This window comes from Anser anser (genome assembly GCF_964211835.1).
Source record: "Anser anser genome assembly, chromosome: 1".
NCBI lineage: Eukaryota > Metazoa > Chordata > Aves > Anseriformes > Anatidae > Anser > Anser anser.
Genome location: NC_139720.1, coordinates 111721644 through 111739282, shown reverse-complemented (window position 1 = coordinate 111739282; position 17639 = coordinate 111721644). Strand labels below are relative to the sequence as shown.

At 39.0% G+C, this 17639-nt stretch overlaps 1 protein-coding gene across 7 annotated transcripts in view; it reads left to right on the top strand.

The window, feature by feature from the left end:
* The window catches only part of GRIK1 (glutamate ionotropic receptor kainate type subunit 1), a 161438-nt gene that overhangs the window by 117322 nt on the left and 26477 nt on the right, over positions 1-17639 (top strand). For 5 of the 7 annotated variants that reach the window (XR_014571144.1, XR_014571145.1, XR_014571146.1 and 2 more), the window contains exons 8-11: positions 6282-6389; positions 10431-10544; positions 11725-11928; positions 12496-12719. Coding sequence is in view for 4 of the 7 variants with exons in the window: in XM_083794775.1 (XP_083650901.1) it covers positions 6282-6389; positions 10431-10544; positions 11725-11928; positions 12496-12719 (650 nt within the window). In the remaining 3 variants the exon portion in view is untranslated. Of the gene's footprint in view, positions 1-6281; positions 6390-7349; positions 7395-10430; positions 10545-11724; positions 11929-12495; positions 12720-17639 lie in introns of all 7 variants that reach the window. The other 2 variants (XM_083794777.1, XM_083794778.1) reach the window with 1 other exon arrangement.

Genomic DNA, 17639 nt, shown 5'->3' with positions numbered 1-17639 from the left:
GAAATGTACATTAAATCAGTAACAGATATTAATTTTTGCCTAGAAACTTATAATAATAAATATACACCAAACAATGCCAAAATTTATAAAAATACAAGTATTCTTGGACTATATATTCAGCATAAAAATGCAGTTCAATTATTTGCCTTTGTAGGTTACCTTTAAGATAGTTGGGAAAGCTACCAACCAAGGCTCAAGGTAATTCCATTGACAAAACTAAGTAGATAGGGTAATATCCATATCTTTTACTGGACTTCACTCTGGCTTCTGAATGTACTTCTCTGATACTGAAGAGTCCAACTAATCAATTCCTGTTCCAAGCTCCCATTAAATGCATAGAAAAACTCTACTGATTGCATGCCTTTAAGATAAGGTTTCAAAAAGCTTGTTATACATGAACAGCAAGAGGAGAGAGCGAGAGCGAGAGAGAGAGAGAGAGAGAGAGAGAGAGAGAATACAGAGCCTGTTTCGGATAATAAATACCTAAATATCTAAATATGGTCCATTGTCTACTGTGGGAATTTGTGGGAATTTCTCAAGTCAATTACTTGAGAAATAATAAAATACTTGAGAAATAAAAAGTAGTCTTTTTATGTGCCTGGATGAATCAGTAAGTCTTTTGAATGAAAAAGGCTGTCATTTAGCACCACATTTGTATCCAAAGATAATGTTCACATACGATGTTATTTATCGTATATTTAATATAATTTCATATTAAACAATAATTCAGGTTTCAGTGGCAGATGCAAAGTGTCAGAATATTTTGCACAAAGACAATGGAATTACGCAGTTTTTTTGGAGCTGAAAAACAGAACAGATAATTTTCTGCAGTAATACTGTGCTAAAATAGCTTTTCACTCAGAAGTTTTATCAACTTCCTTTGTCTACATAGTTCAAAATTTGTTATAATTGTTTCTCCTTATACAATTTATTGTACATGTATTATGTACACATATTTTGTAAGTGATATAGTCACAGTTTTATTTGCATTTATGGGGTGCATATATGTGTCTCAGATACTTTCTTCTAACATTAGTTCCAGAGATATCTTTGAAATGGGGGGGGAATCTTATTTTCTGAACAGTTTCAGTATTTAAACTTGAAATTAAATCATATTAAAAGGTTAGAACTTGAGTCTGAAACTCAAAAGAGATTGCTTGATTAATTACAAAAGAACAGGTTCAGAAAAACTGTTTTATTTCACAGGTCATTGGAATAAATGGATTATTAATAGAAAGGAAAAAATGGATGCACATTATTAAACATTATTAAACATAATAGTTTAAAAAGTTAAAACAATCGTGCCTTTGCATTTTTGTATTATCAGGATGCTTTGAACACTTTAAAATGACCTTGAAAAAAATCAAAATTATCTAATCTGAAACATAATTAACCAGTAGCTATTATTTCAACACTGGACTTGGAAAGAGTAAATACGCCGTAGGCAGATAAACAGTTAACTAAAATATTTGGTAAACATCTATTGAGTAGGAAAAAACAAATAGATAATAAAAAGGCAATCAATTTGTCTGAGAAAGATTGATATTTATTGTGTGCAGTACTGCAATACAGTATCTGCTATAAAAAATTGGCGATGTCCCATTATGGCTATATCATAAAGCTGGATATTTATTCAGTCCATGCATTATACACACTATGCATTATGATATAGGCTGTTATAGTCATTAACTCAAGATGATGAAGGGGAAATTAATATAAAGACCATATGACGGTAGTGTGAATAGATAGCAAGCTTCTGGAGTGTTTGCTCTCAGAAGCTGAGTCAGCTTCATTTTACAGTTATTACAATTTTCCATCAGTATATTTATATAGAAACCAATACTGTGATTTGTACACTTAACCCAGACGTTGTTTTGTAGTTAACCTGCAATCTTAATCTTTTAAAGTAAATAAATAGAAATAGAAAATTTCACAGTTTTAGTTAGGTTTCTTTGTGTAGTTTTGCCGTATCAGGTACCTGACAGCCTTCAGAGAGGACTGAAGATTTATCTGTAATCTCTTCTATCTACTGTCTTTTCAATGTTTGGAAAGAAAGTGTCTGAATAGCTGAAGGTCCTGTACAATTTGCTTCTCAATGGATAGTTGAAACCAGTATATTGGATTAAGTCCCCATTTTGTTTAATAAGCAGGAAGAAGTCATCAAATATTTACATCTCAGCAGTAGGAACTATAATTATCTGATAAAATACAGTATTGAAGACAGAGAGGTCTTATTTTGAACATTGTACTGGTCTACTCCTGCAAACCAAACTGCTGAATGAGCAGCATCTCATCACTGTTCTCTTGTCAGAGGCAGCCTGCAACCTTTACAAAGCAGGATAAAGACAAGCAAAAGGATGTTACAAATGAAAGCTACTGAAAATCACGTTTTTTAATTAAGCTGCAGGGTATACTCAAAATTATACCAACGAAACAAAAATACATTCTCTCTGTAAGAGTATCAAATTGTGCCCTTAGTTCCTCCAATATTAAAGCAAGGACAGAGTGAAAAAAAGCAATTTCTTTTGATGAATTACATGATTAGGTTCCGATTCAATTTTTATTATATCCTGTAACATTTAACATGGAGTGACACTAGAAACATTAAAATTGCTATAAATCTTGCATATAAAAGTATGAATTCTCATTGCTGTGTTCAATAGTCATGTGGTTTCTGACTATTCAGAAAGTTCTGCTTCATTTCTGGTCATTAATTGCATCTGAGAACTGTGCAACTGCTGCTCATTCTGTTTGCCAGAACATGATGACTAATAGGCACTCGTATCCTCAATTTACCTGTCAGGCACCTAGAAGTGGCATACAAATATATTTTCCTAGCAATGATACATTTCAGTTCGTTTGCATACATCAGGCAAGTGTGCTATAGGAGGCAAACCATATTAACAGCTGGGAAGTTTTGTCGTAGACTGCAGAAGGCCTAGAATCTACTGCAAGTTCTTAGCTCATCCTTCCCAGCAGCTCTTGGAGAAAACTTGATTTTCTGGTCAGGGAAGAAACATCACCTATCTATCTGGACATGTACGTAGAGGCACCACAGCTGTCTCAAAGTCTGAAACTAAATTACGCTAAATGGACTCAAAGCCAAATGTCTTGCTTTTATTTAGAATAAATAAAATAAATGCGCTTTTAAAAAGAATAGAATTTAAATGCTATTTGAGGGCTGTACCTCACAAAACAGGGTCTGAAGAACACCTTCAACATTGAAGATTAACTCTTCTGAGAAACACTCTCTGACTCCTGTTTATAATTTAGGTCGCATCTGTGTCATTATTTAATGACATAACTGGCACTTAAGGTAGATGAAGGCTGTATGCACTTACCTACTACCTTGAAATTTAAGCATACATCTATGCAGCTCGTAACATCTTTTGATTCCATTTGTTTTATACGGGGATAGAAATATGTAAAAACAGAATCACAGAATCACAGAATTGTCTAGGTTGGAAGAGACCTCCAAGATCATCTAGTCCAACCTCTGACCTATCACTAACAAGTCCTCCACTAAACCATATCGCTAAGCTCTACATCTAAACGTCTTTTAAAGACCTCCAGGGATGGTGACTCAACCACCTCCCTGGGCAGCCCATTCCAATGCCTAACAACCCTTTCAGTAAAGAAGTTCTTCCAAATATCCAACCTAAACCTCCCCTGGTGCAACTTTAGCCCATTCCCCCTCGTCCTGTCACCAGGCACGTGGGAGAACAGACCAACCCCCACCTCGCTACAGCCTCCTTTAAGGTACCTATAGAGAGCGATAAGGTCTCCCCTGAGCCTCCTCTTCTCCAGGCTGAACAAGCCCAGCTCCCTCAGCCGCTCCTCATAAGACTTGTTCTCCAGACCCCTCAACAGCTTCGTTGCCTTGTCTGGACCCTCTCGAGCACCTCCATTTCCTTCCTGTAGCGAGGGGCCCAAAACTGAACACAGTACTCGAGGTGCGGCCTCACCAGAGCTGAGTACAGGGGGACAATCACTTCCCTAGCCCTGCTGGCCACACTGCTTCTTATACAAGCCAGGATGTTGTTGGCCTTCTTGGCCACCTGACACCTTTTTCAAAAGTCACATTTCACCATATAGAACTGAGATTTAGGCTTCTGATACCATTTCCAAACATAATGTATTAGCTACTTTATTCCTTTATTCAAGATCATATCACTTTAGCAGAGAAGCGGAGCTTCAGATATGTAATCGATAAGTGTGAGCATTTCACAGAAGCAAATTGCCCTCCAAGGAGGAATTGATCACTAAAGACCATATTTTTTAAAACGTTCCGTCTTTGCGAATAGGAGATGAGGGCCATGTCAGAGTAATAAAGAGTGGAGAAGAGATATTATATAACAAAATGCATTCCTATGTCTACCCTCCTGCTATCTTTATCATAACAGCATACAAAATCCACAAGTGTTTCACTGTTTATAGCTGAGATTTTCATGTTCCCATGTCATTAGGGTGGAAAGTCTCATAGAAAGTTCATTCCCCTCATGGTTTTGTACTCTTACATTACTTAACCACATTTAGAAATCCTACCTATTTACACAAAATTCTAGATTCGTCTAGGTTCAAGACTTGTCTGAGACAAGTACATATAGTGCTTCAGCCTCTGAGATTAAATCCTAGAGACTCAGAACTAGAATTTAGATTTAACAAGAAGAGGAGATGCTGTTCTGTAAATCTGATGATTTTTATTGCATCTTTCCTTATGTCACTTCTCTGTAACAAATTAAATGAAGCAAATAACAATATGCAGCGGAAAAAACTTGTAATTTAAGAATTATATAGTTGACACACATGAAAAAATTATCTCATCGTTTATTATCAGCTTTTCTTTTACCTTTGAGGAATTTAATCTAACATAGGACGTCCCAAAAATAGATTATAAAAATAATCTTGAGCTTGAAATCCATCACTTTCTTTCCTTTGTAGATACGCATCAGCTCTGGGGAAAAAGGGGGACTATGTGAGAGACAGATAGATCTCAGTTAAAAGAAAGTGAGCTTGCTGGGAAGCCTACAAGATAACAGAAAACTTCAATTGCAGAAGAAGTTAGTTCTGGACATTGATCCTGCCACACTGAAGAAGCATTCCACAGCACAGGGAAACATCATAGCTTTACAGGCTGAAGTACAAAGACCACCACTTTAATTTACTCCTGATGCTAATGTTTAAAATAAGGAAAATATAAATTCACTTTGTTACGACAGAACAGTAAAATGCTATCTGGACCAGAACTAGTCATGTGTAATTTCTGTGCTATAATTCAAATCCATACATAAGACTTGTGTGTATGTTACACTACAAAGTGTTTATTAGCTCTCTGTGACTGTGTGAATTTTTCCTGAAAGCCTGCTTTTAGAGTCATCCTCTTCATGCCATCAGCATCTGTGAGCACAGGCAGTGGCAGTATTTCTATTAGAAATGATACGCCTCATTTGCTTACTTGGGAACTTGGGCCTTCTTCACTGGTAATGCAAACTGAGTAGGGATTAGTGAAACAATTCAGCAGTCCAAGGATATTAGGAGTCCACTGCTGATGGGGGAGATTTAACCATATACTGTCCAAGAAACTGAAGAAGAATGACAAAAGCCCTTCATTAATTTATCTCTTCCTGGAAAAATCCAGGTTTCTGGACTCCCTGAGTAGCAGAGACAACATCAAGACTATGAAATGCATAACTAAAGTATTTAGAAAGCTTTGGTGATTTGGGATATTTACCAGCCTTCCTTCATGGAAGACCTCCCAGGGATCCCATTCAGCAGCAGTCGCCATTGATTAACCCTTCCTCATGGAAAACTTAAAAGATCCTGGGCTGGGGTAAGCAGGATCATTTCAGAGAGGCTGGTAGATTTAGATTGCTTTACTCCAAGATTCAGCCCCAAAGTTTGGACAAACATTTCTAACTTTCTTGGTGAACTCTTATGCAATGCAAAACTGCTCTGTCATCGGGCACATGTAATACATACTTCATTCTTTCTTTTCAGTGGATTTTCTTTATCTACAGTATACAATACATATACAAATCAATATATATAAACTGTCAAAAACTTGTGCCTGATTATAAAATATAAAATATATTGAAGAGAAACTGGGTGACAAAAAATTGAAGAAGCTATTTTTAATCAAAGTAACAAAGCAGCATATTTTTTAAAAAGCATTTATAAGTGCTTGAATGCTATGACTAATTTGAAATACAATATTTGTCACGGTTTTCGAGTAGTTCTTACTAACCATTACATGGAAAGGTGTTTTTTTTGTATTTACACAGGCACGGTGGGATGGCCTGACAGGGCGCATAACCTTCAACAAAACTGATGGCTTACGAAAGGATTTTGATTTGGACATTATTAGTCTCAAAGAAGAAGGAACAGAAAAGGTAACCAGATCTTTTGTAACATAATGATGGGAAGCTGATTTGGCAGTGGCATAGGAAAGTCTATTCTCCTCAGCTTGTATTTCCTGTGGTTGGGCTAAAATACACTGTCAAGATTACTTAAACAGAGCTACTAAGATTGTTTTACAATGTCTATCTTGCATTTTGAGACATTGGATAGGAACTTGAAACTGGTGCTAATTATCTGAATGGCTTCTAAGTGCACGTTATCTTCTCTTCTTGCCACTGTAACTTAGTGTGGTAAGATTATATACATGTATGCATATATGTATATATACGTATAAAACTTAGATTTACGTGTACTGCTTTTAACAGGTGTGACACAAGGGAGAGAGAAGAGCAGATGTTTGAGTAATAGCCTCAAAAATAGTTGAGATGTTAAAAGTCCTTCATGTTTTTGAACATGACCAGTTCTTTTGCCCTCACATCCCTAACTGCTTATCATAAGTTGTGCTGAACAGGAGACTAAATTAGCTGCATTATCTTTGTTTAAAAATAGTAAGTTCTGCACGATGCCATCTCAGAAACTGGTTCTGCTTTCAAACAAAAGACAAAAAAAGTTCACATTACTTAAGGAAGTTCAGGAAAACATGCCCCAACACCGCCAGCCAGGGACCGTGTTGGACAACAGGGGGGCTCGGGGTGTCCTGAAGGGAAGTGGGATGGCCTTGCCCCAGCTCTCAGCCAGCCAGCACAGGCTCCGACAGGCATTGCAGGAGGAGGCTGGTGCAGGTGTCCAAAAATCCCCAATGTGGGTAACATCACCAGCTTGCGTCAGCCCAAGGCTGTGTTGTCCTGTGCTCTGTGTACACTGGCTTGACTCTGCATAATAATTGCTGACAGGTTAATTGAGACTGTAAATGCAATTGCTCCCACACAGCTCTCCAGACTGGTTCTCTTCATTTTTAATGAAGCACTTTGTTTATTTTTCTCTATACCAAGGCTGCTGGCGAGGTTTCTAATCATTTATATAAAGTGTGGAAGAAGGTTTGTACACAGACAGGTGATGCAAAAACCTTTGGGTTGGGTCATCAGACTTATCCTTTGGGTTTTGATGGTGACTCTCAAATTGCAGTTTAGAGACAATAGTCTATCCGAGAATGTGAATTTTTGTAGTAGGCTAAGTATTGTCCCAACTTGAAACACTATAACTCTAAATAATCTTTGGCAGGATTCAGCTTTTTCATCAAAATCTTCTTTCATCATAATTGTTATGCTATTTCTTGGGAGCTGTGCCTTTTCCCTCTTTGAGCAGAGGCTCCTGGCTGCAGCAAAATCTCTCCTTTTCTTATTTGCTATCCTTCCTGATTCACCTAAGATTTACCATGACTTGTAAATTTGTACCATTTCAAATGTTTATGAGCATCAGCAGCAGGACTGTTTTAATGTGCAGGCTTTTTTTTTTATTTCTTTCATTATTTTTTTCCTTCCACAGAATGTGTACTGTGCGGGCAATGTTCTAGCATTGTTGACTCAAAATTTTGACGGGTGTGTTATTAGCTCCTTACAGAAAATAATATAGTTGATTAAGTGGATGCTGTCATTCACTAACATATGGGAATTGGAACTAAGCTTGTTTATAAAGCACCTCAGGAATCTCAGTCCTCTTTTAACATAGGATGTCTCTGTCTGGTGGATAAGGCACCGAAGTGGGAATCAGACCAGCTCCATGTGCTGTTCCCTGCTGGAGGTACAACCCACAGTTTTCTGTACTACACACTTGCTATTCTGTAAGGAGAAGATAACAACTGCATTTACCACGTTGAAAGTGTTTTGGATTCACAAGTTGAAAATTTCTTATAGCACTTAGAATTATATTTTTGTATATCTTTTGCACAGCTCTTATTATTTCCCACCCCTCCCACACACACAATTAAAAAGGTTCTGGTTTTGTGTTTTTTAATGCTACAGAGTAGACCAGTGTAAAGCATCCTACAGCACTCTTTTCTTGTTCTTATAAAGGACGTACTTAATAACCTTGTTTTAATATCAGTGAATCAGGCAAAGGCACAAAGGGCTCAATTTCCCTCATTACTGGTGAATAGATCATCCTACCTGACGTGCAGAACGCGATTGAACTGATCTGGCTTTTGATTCTAGGCACTTCGTGTTATGCTGAATTGATTTAAACCAAATTACAATTGGTTCAAAACACAGGCTTGCTGAGAAGGGCATGTGACACCTCTCAGACTTGTCACTAAACTGCAATAAATCTCCTGGATTCACCATAGTGATGTACTACCTTGACCTCATTCTTCCAGTGCCCCTCCGACCTCTTCCATTGCTCTAATCAAGGTTGACCTGTAGTGTCATCCTTATCTTCAGATGTAGAGTGGTCTCCTGGTGTATTTTGTATGCCCTGTGACTGTGTTGTTACATGTTCTTCATGGTTGTTCTCCTCTTCCATGCTGCCAGCTGATAAAAGTGAATCAAGTCAGTAACAATGAGCAGAACGGCTTTTGATTAACTGGGCCACTGTGGTGCAAATTCAAGGACACTGGTTATTTACTATATTCCTGGCACAGACTATCATAATATCCAACATCTTATTCTGTGTATAGTTTCCAGATCAGTTTCTCAACCTGATCTAATTTTGGAAACAAAGGGAATGCCTGATTAACTCTTCAAAAAGTAAAAATAAAAAAAATAAAAAAATGGCACGACTATCCCCATTAAGCATATTTTGGAGAAAACGTATATGAAACACAAGAGCAATGGCACCCATGGACACAAACCCAAAATTTGTATGACATTATACAGTTATTACCCTGAATTGACTATCAGCAGGCACAAATTAATCTGCTGGGTTTGGTACAAAGGTGGGTCTGTCTCTGCATCAGTTAAGAGCCACAGAAAAAGGGTCCTGCATGGGTCTGGTGACTGAGAATCTGATGGCGGTTACAGACCTTCAGTACACAGGACAAGTCAACAGGTTTTTTCTTAGACTCACTTGGCAGCTTTGCTGGCAGTCCTAGAAGGGAGGATCTGAAAGTTGATTCCTCCCAGGTAGAGCTGAAACCTACTGACAGAGTGGCACAGCAACGCAGACAGTTCTGTGAATGGACAATACCAGTCCCCCAAGCCACCCATCTGGTGCTCTCCACAAATGTCCAAAATACAAACCAAACTGAGCAAGCTACTTGCCTGAGGTTTTCTCACACCAGCCCTCAACCACACAGTATATGTACACCAAATTAAAAAAAAAAATGCTTTCAGACTGCATTGATGTTAAGTAGATATTTATTTGAATAGATCAACTCCATGGTTGTAATTTCTGCCATCATAAGGTATAGATCCAGATCCACTGAAATCATGCCTTTAGGCTTCAGATTTGGCATTAAATGCCACAATTCTTCACTATCTTTGGAGCTAGAAAAGAATCAAAAATTGGTTTTGCCTTTGGTCGCTTATATTTACTGAGCAAATACTGATCAGTAGGTGAAATGACTTCACCTTGTTCACTCTGTCATATATAGTAATAAGAAATGACAGAATAATCTTTACTAAACCTGGTGAAGGCACAGCAGAACCAAAAGGCCAGTGCATCCATCAATCTGCTTCAACATATTTATTCAAGCTTTTAATCTGTTGCATTGGAAAAGAGAGGTCTAGGTTTATGTTTCAACTCTACCATTTACAAAGCAAAAAATCCATAAAAATAGACATTTGACATTTTTTAGCAGGAAAGGAAGTCAACATATTCCACTTTTGTAGCAAATTGGCTAGTACACCACTGTATTGACATGCCTTATACTCTTACAGCTAAACAATTTCAGCCTGCTTTTGAAAGAGCAGTACGTTCCCTGTGTTTTCTAAATGTGACAATCAACCATTCGATGTCGTTGCCTTATTCAGATCTACAGCTGTTTCCCTTCTCTAGCATCTTGTACTTCTGGTGTCTCTTTTTGTGGTGACTAGAGCCAATGCACTCTTCCCAGGCTGTGAGCATTTAGGGAAACCCTGTATTTCCCCCAGCCAGCGTGCCACGGACAGGCAGGCTCTCACCCACTCTGTTCTGTGTAGATCGGCGTCTGGAACTCCTACAGCGGCCTTAACATGACGGACAGCAACAAGGACAGGTCGACCAACATCACCGACTCCTTGGCTAACCGGACGCTGATTGTCACAACCATTTTGGTAAGTCTACGTGGTTCTCCATCCATGGAGCAGGTTGCAGGCATGGCTGATGTGTCTTCACTGCTGATTTCCTCCATACTAAGACATGTTTTGGTAAACTACTCTGTTTTCAAACTAATTTCTGGCTATAGACTCAGAACCAGCATAATTTTTTATCCATCCATAACGTGGACTCAAAATACCCCCACTGCCAATGAAAGACTCTGGGGAACCTTTGTCTCCAAAACTGTTTCGCTTATGTCAAAATTCCAGAGGTGCACCCTGCATACTATTCTTCCCAAAAGAATTAACATACACAGATGCTCGGTTTTGTAGTCACTATTTATACATCTTTTCTGTTTACTGAAAGTGAGATGAAGAGGAATGAAAGAAAGCAGCAAACAGTAGACAGACAGATTGAGATATGTCCTTCCTACGATGAACAGAAAATGTGGAAATGGGTGTTCATCCAGTTGTTTTGCTCATATGTTCTCCCTGGCCAATAACGACCCCACCCCACCCCCTTTTTTTTTTTTTTTTTTCTTTTTTTCAATTTTTCTGCCTAACTCCTCAGGGGAAGGGAAAGAGCTCAAAGGCTCCCTCTACCCTCCTCTTCTGTTGCCAGAGGTCTTTTGCTGCACTAACTTGCAGCAATGTGCTTGCCCAGACTGTCTTCTACAAAAAATCCTTTAAAAAGAAAAGCAACTAAGTAATTTGCAATCTACCTATGCTGTTCTTCGTTTTCTCCTGTAAGTACCTGATCAGCTCACAGCTATATTACACATTAGAGATTTTTTCAATAGAGATTTATTTCTTGTAGAATATAAAATTTTAGGTTCTGCTTATGATTCTTTTCCTGGTATTTAGGCTTCTTCTCCAATATTCCTTCCTGTCCCTCAGGGTGGGACAACCTAGAGTACAAATCTTGGATCTTATTTTCAGGCTGCTAAGCACTACCTTAATTAAAGCCCATGGGAGCTGTAAATGGTCTGTTCCACTAACAATTAGGGCCCTTATGGTTATCACTAATTGATTCGGTGAATTTGTTAACACACCTAGAGCAGCTTTTAATGGACATCATAAATTACTGGTATCCAACTAATTGCAATCCATTAATAAAATAATCACATAATTTAAAGAAACTGATATAATCTGAAACAAACTTCATTTCTGTTGCTACATCTGCTGTGTTTTTCTGTAGGAAGATCCCTATGTTATGTACAAGAAGTCTGACAAGCCCTTGTACGGAAATGACAGATTCGAGGGTTATTGCCTGGATTTGCTAAAGGAGCTGTCAAATATTTTGGGCTTCATCTATGAGGTCAAACTAGTTTCTGACGGTAAATATGGAGCCCAGAATGACAAAGGAGAGTGGAATGGGATGGTCAAAGAGCTCATAGATCATGTAAGATTGAATCATTCTTTATTCTCCTTTCACCTACAGTGTTTTATGTGAAGCCAGCCCACATGAGATGTTCGCACTAGTCTACAGTTTTTTAGAGCCACTGCTCTGTCTGCTCTTGCTAGAGTAGGAGGTCACGGCATTACGTCTGAACTAGCCGTACCTGGGTGTTGGGGGGCAATGGGCACTGAGCTCACACGGATCCTGTCACCCCTGGCTACAAGCTCCAGATGCAAAGGCAGAACTCAACTCGGCCCTGCGGCAGCCTCTGGTCTGTGAATGTAGTCCTCCTTGGGGACAGAGCCCCACAGGGCTGAGCCCCCCAGAGGACCAAGCCCCCTGACCCTGGTCAGACCTTCCACACACAAAAGCCACGAGGATCCCTCACCTGCAGAAAAAGGATGTCAGGTACCCAGTAATACCCTAGCACTGTTAAGTTTTGTTGCGCAGTTTGTATTTATAGTCAGTTTGGGTTTAGCTTTATTACTCAGGGGAAGAAATGGAAGGAATAGTATTGTGTATGCATGAAAACATGACAAAGAATGAGTATTTTCCCCTTTGTGTTTTCAGAAAGCTGATCTGGCAGTTGCTCCTCTCACTATTACCTATGTAAGAGAGAAAGTAATTGATTTTTCCAAGCCCTTCATGACGCTGGGAATCAGTATCTTGTACCGGAAGCCCAATGGCACAAACCCTGGTGTTTTCTCATTTTTAAACCCTCTTTCTCCTGATATTTGGATGTATGTTCTCCTAGCCTGCCTTGGAGTCAGTTGTGTCCTCTTTGTCATTGCAAGGTAAGACAAACACATAGTTTCAGATGCATCCACTACCTCTCATCTCACAGGTGTTACATTGGTTTTGCAAAGTAGCTATAGTATAATACTGTTCTAAGGATTTTATCCAGCCCTAAAACATAATGTTCTAGAAGGTCTCTTGGTATTTTCACATCAACACTGCTATCACTTTTATATATTGCAATGTGATGAGATTTAACTTTCCTTAAGGGCAGAATGGAGAGAAATATCTGATGAAATGTGTCAGCCTTCCTCTGTCAGAGCACAGCACCTCAGCACGCTAACTACATGTTGAAAAACAGTTGATATTACTCGTATGTAAGCACTTTTTTTTTTTTTTTTCCTACTAACAGTACATATAAAAGGTAGGAGAGAGGTTGTGAGCATATTGTTGCTGATGGATGCTAATTAGCTCAGCTCACTTCCCTTTGGAAACACAAGATACCATGCCTGGGATCCCAAGGGGACAATCTGCAAGGTGGTGCATAACCAAGGCTCTCTCCCAGCACTGTCCTGAGGTGCAGCCTGACTGTCAGTGACAGGTTCCCAGTGAAGTCCCAATGCCAAAACAGTAGGAAAAAAGCACATACACACTACTTTTCCAAAAGATCCTAAAGCTCATGATGATCTCAAAAGCAGGTGTGCCACATTTTCTCAACAAGTGGACCACAGCAGAGCACTCTTCACCCTTAACATCAAACTTTGCCTTAAAAATTCTAGACAACTGATATGGTTTCACAAGCCAGCTACAAGCCACATGTCTTGGCCTCAGAGACCATGGACCATGGTTTTGGAGTCAGTTGCTGTGTTATTTTGAGCAAGGGAAAACCAAGCATGAAAGAAGATGAACTGAGAAACTTGTCAGAGGAAATTGGTCATTTGAGGCATATTTTTTTTTCTATACTCTTCAATAACTGTGGGCTCTGTGAACTGGCATAGTTATTGTCACTTTCTTCAAATAATGGCATCGGAATTTCATTTTCAACTCTGTTTACTTGATCTCATCATATCCTTCATTTTTTTTCCTTTTCACAATTTAAAACATAGATATTTTTATTAGTACTTCACAGAGATTCATGTTTTGGAGCATTTTACTAAGGATCCCTAATGCTTCCTCCACTTCCATTATGCATTGTTTCGCATATACAGCAATGTGTTACACGTTAACATGGGAAAATGGTCTGAGAAAATATTTATACTATGAAATATAAGAACTGTAGTTGTGTATCATTGAAATAGAACCCTTTCCCATCACAGCAAAGGTAACATGGAAATGCTACAGTTTTTATTGCAAATGATGACATTCTACTTTAAAGAATCAGCAATAATGTATATTTTCCAAAATATGCATCCATAACCCTGATTCAAACATGACAAAAATCATAGTAATCTGAATCATTAATTCTGATACATTCTGCCTGACTTCCACATGCGTGTGAGCCAAGTCAAGTGGAGCTCTTGCTGCTTTTTCTACAGTTTACTCCTCTTTTTTTTTTTTTTGTAATCAAAAGACACACCCTTTAAAACCTTTATTCACAGGAGCAGTTCAGCTGAGAGTGGTTGGCCTCAGGCATACATTTCTGTGTGGTCTACTGAACAAACCTAGCTCCAGGAGGTCAACCTATGTGAAAGCTTCACTTGTTTTCATGCTTCTATACCAGTGCCAAAGTACAGAAGTTTGTGGGATTTACTTTTTCCTTTAAGTTTCTGAGAACATGAAGAGGGAGGAGGGAATTTGAGTAGGAGAGGTCATAGGTTAACTTATTAGTGTTGGCCCCTGGTAAAAGAGAGAGTTCATCCCTCCCTAGCAGTAACGAGACTGTACACAATTAGTCATGGCTTCCCACAAGCTCTCGCAGTGGCTCACTGTACCATAAATAACTGCTCTTACTGTACGCAAATCATGATCTCACTCATGACTAATATTAAATCTGCTCAACCATGACAGATTGACTTTTCTGCAGTTGTGTGCCGAGACTGAAAACATACCACAGTCCTCTCCACCTCAGAACAGGCAGAAGGGAAAACAAAACCCAAGTTATCCTCAGCTCTTCTGTTTTCTTTTTTTTTTTTTTAAATAAAAAATAAAAAATAAAAATGAAAAACAGCATCAAGGCTGCAAGAGTAAATAAGCATCGGGGTCCCTCGCCTGCTTGCAGAGCTGCCTACACGCAGATGCATGGCCAGGAATAAACCGAATGGAAATGCACAGTGCTCACAGATCATCAGCTGTGAAACCTGTCTGCCTTATTCTCCTGGCTGCTAAATATTGCTCCAAACCACAGTGCAGTGTTTGGGTAAATCCGTAGCTTTGGCCTGTGTAACTGTGCTATGTTTTGTTTCCTAAACCTTTCTAAAAGGCAGTAGTTCCAGGAGCTGTGTAACTAATGAAGCCTGATTTCCCTACAGATCTGTGTCTCATGGTGGATCGTGATCACCAATTGAAGTGTGTTTGTTTGCTTGTTTACTTTCCCTGCAGCTGAAGGATTTGTAGGAGATCTTTCCTATGTGCATTAATTGCTGTGGAACATGCTGGGAGATCATCTTGCAGCTTCTCCCCTAGTGGGGCTACCGCTGCAACATTTCACAAAACTTGCAGAGCATAATAACCTTTAAAGCCTCTACCTATTTGTCAAATGTGGCTAAAAGGCTTAAATGTCGTTAAAGGTATAGATCCACTAACATTTATAGTACACAGCCGACTTGCAACAATACACAAAACCCGACTTGCAACAACTTAAATATATCAAGCTTGTATATCACCCTCTTAACTTACCCCTATTCTAGGGAAAGAGGAGAACATGCTAGTTAAGCAAAATAGTTAAGATAATTTTCTGAATTTATGCACTTTTCTGAAATATTATTATTTTTTTTAACTTATGCTGAAAACCAGTGCCTAGTTAGATCATGACTATATAGGCTGAAGAAATACATGAAACTGTGCTCACATGTGGTCTTAATTTACTCCAGAGTTTATACATTTTAATTTACTCCAAGAAGCTAAGCCATCCTTAATGTCCACATCTAGGACTGTTCATGTCTTCAGATATGCCATGATTTCTGTAAGATTTGACAAATGTGTCAGTAAATATTTGGCAATCTGGTTTTCAGTAAAAAACAAAAGATATATATTTTTTAAGAATCTCTGGAATCAACCACTTTAACAATGCCATAGCAAATTAAACAGTTATTGGTATTTTGACATAATTTCGCAGAAGACAAAAACTTGGAATAATTTTCATGGACTGGGGTAATTTTGCTGTTATTTTTCTTCAGATTTTTCAGCAGCTGAACCATTTCTTGTTTCTCTTTGAGAATCATGCAGCCTTGTCATTGTTACATTAATTCTGAAATTCAAACACTGAAGTTTTTGTCACTGCTAAAGGTTACAGACTGACAAAGCTCTTTTCCCAAGTATACTGGCAGTGAATGAAGAAGGCATTTACTGCCAACATTTCTGCTTATTGCTAATGTCATACCCACTGTGCTGTTGATGTCAATGATGTTAGAACTAGGCAGCTGAGATAACCATCAGTCATACAAGGTGAATAAGTTTGCACGTGACCTATAGAAAAAGGTGCTTAGGTAAGCTTGAACATCTCATCCATAGCAGAAACCTCAGTGTAGCTACCACTGAAAACTGGAGAAAACTAAAGGTAAATGACCAGGTAAACAGAAGACCTGAGTGAGCGCTGACACAGAGTGGAACTGTAACCCATTCTCTTCTTGGAGCTTAGCACAGCAATAGAAACACAAGAAGAAAACCAGCTTTTATTTTAAGGTGGAAAAGTAATATAAGCCCTAGTGCCATGTTAAAATATATATCCGTTGTGATAAAAAATCTTTCCAGTCTAGCAGAAAGAGTTTTGCTGCCAGAATCTCATTGCCACTTTCCAACAACTGCAGTTTGTCTGTTTCAGTGGCTGTGGTATCATAGAATCATAGACATACTGAGTTGGAAGGGATCCACAGGGATCATCAAGTCCAGCTCCTGGCTCCACACAGGACCACCCAAAAATCAAACCATGTGTGATGGAGATGTTTGTCCCATCCCAGCTTTGGGCTTCCCAGTCAGGTCCCACAGAGCTGTTCGTACATCTTCTTACTGTCCCGTAGTAGCACTCCCATACCTGTGGTTGAACTCACAGCGTGGGACTGCTTCACTTTCCTGTCTGTTGGGTGTCCAGGCTGTGTACATTTCTTAATGCTGAGTCTCTTGTTCAGGGTGTGTTTACCCACATGTGCACAAACTGCGCTGGGAACCATTTCATTGCTACTGAAAGACTTTCTGAAACATATAACTTGGTGATTGTTTTTCTTCTAACTGGTATATGCAGAACTGTTGTATCTTGAATCCGAAAACTGCGTCTTTTGTTATAATTTTTAACCACTGTGGTACTAGTAATGGTAATATTGTTCAGCTAACGGCATCCTAAGCTACATACTGTTTCAATTAGCGGGTTCATTACTATCAGAGTTCATTACTTCAGCTGAGCAAGGCACTCTGCTTGCAACCGTGCGTAAATTCAGTGCTTAATTATATTGTTGAAACAGTAATTAAAATGTATTGGCATGACATTGTCAATTAAAACTATATTCATAAACTTCATGAGAAAGTATGTAGCAAGCCATGCAGCAGTGGGAAGCAACAGCAGGCAAGGTACCTTGGGGAGGAACGGTCTTTAAAGTAACTCTGCCAAGTGTTTTGCAGACCAGAAGGGGTACGATTTCCATTTGTGGCACGGTGCATGGGGAATAGAGCAGAATTCCTCTGTTCAAGGCAATCGCCTGCGTAATTCTTCCCACACACTGCTGACAGCATGGCCCTGTGGCTTTCAGGCGCTGCAGCCGCTCCCCCATGTCTTCCAGCCACCGCCAGCTTTTTTCCCTGCTGCCAGGGCAGCTTCGTGAAGGGTGAAG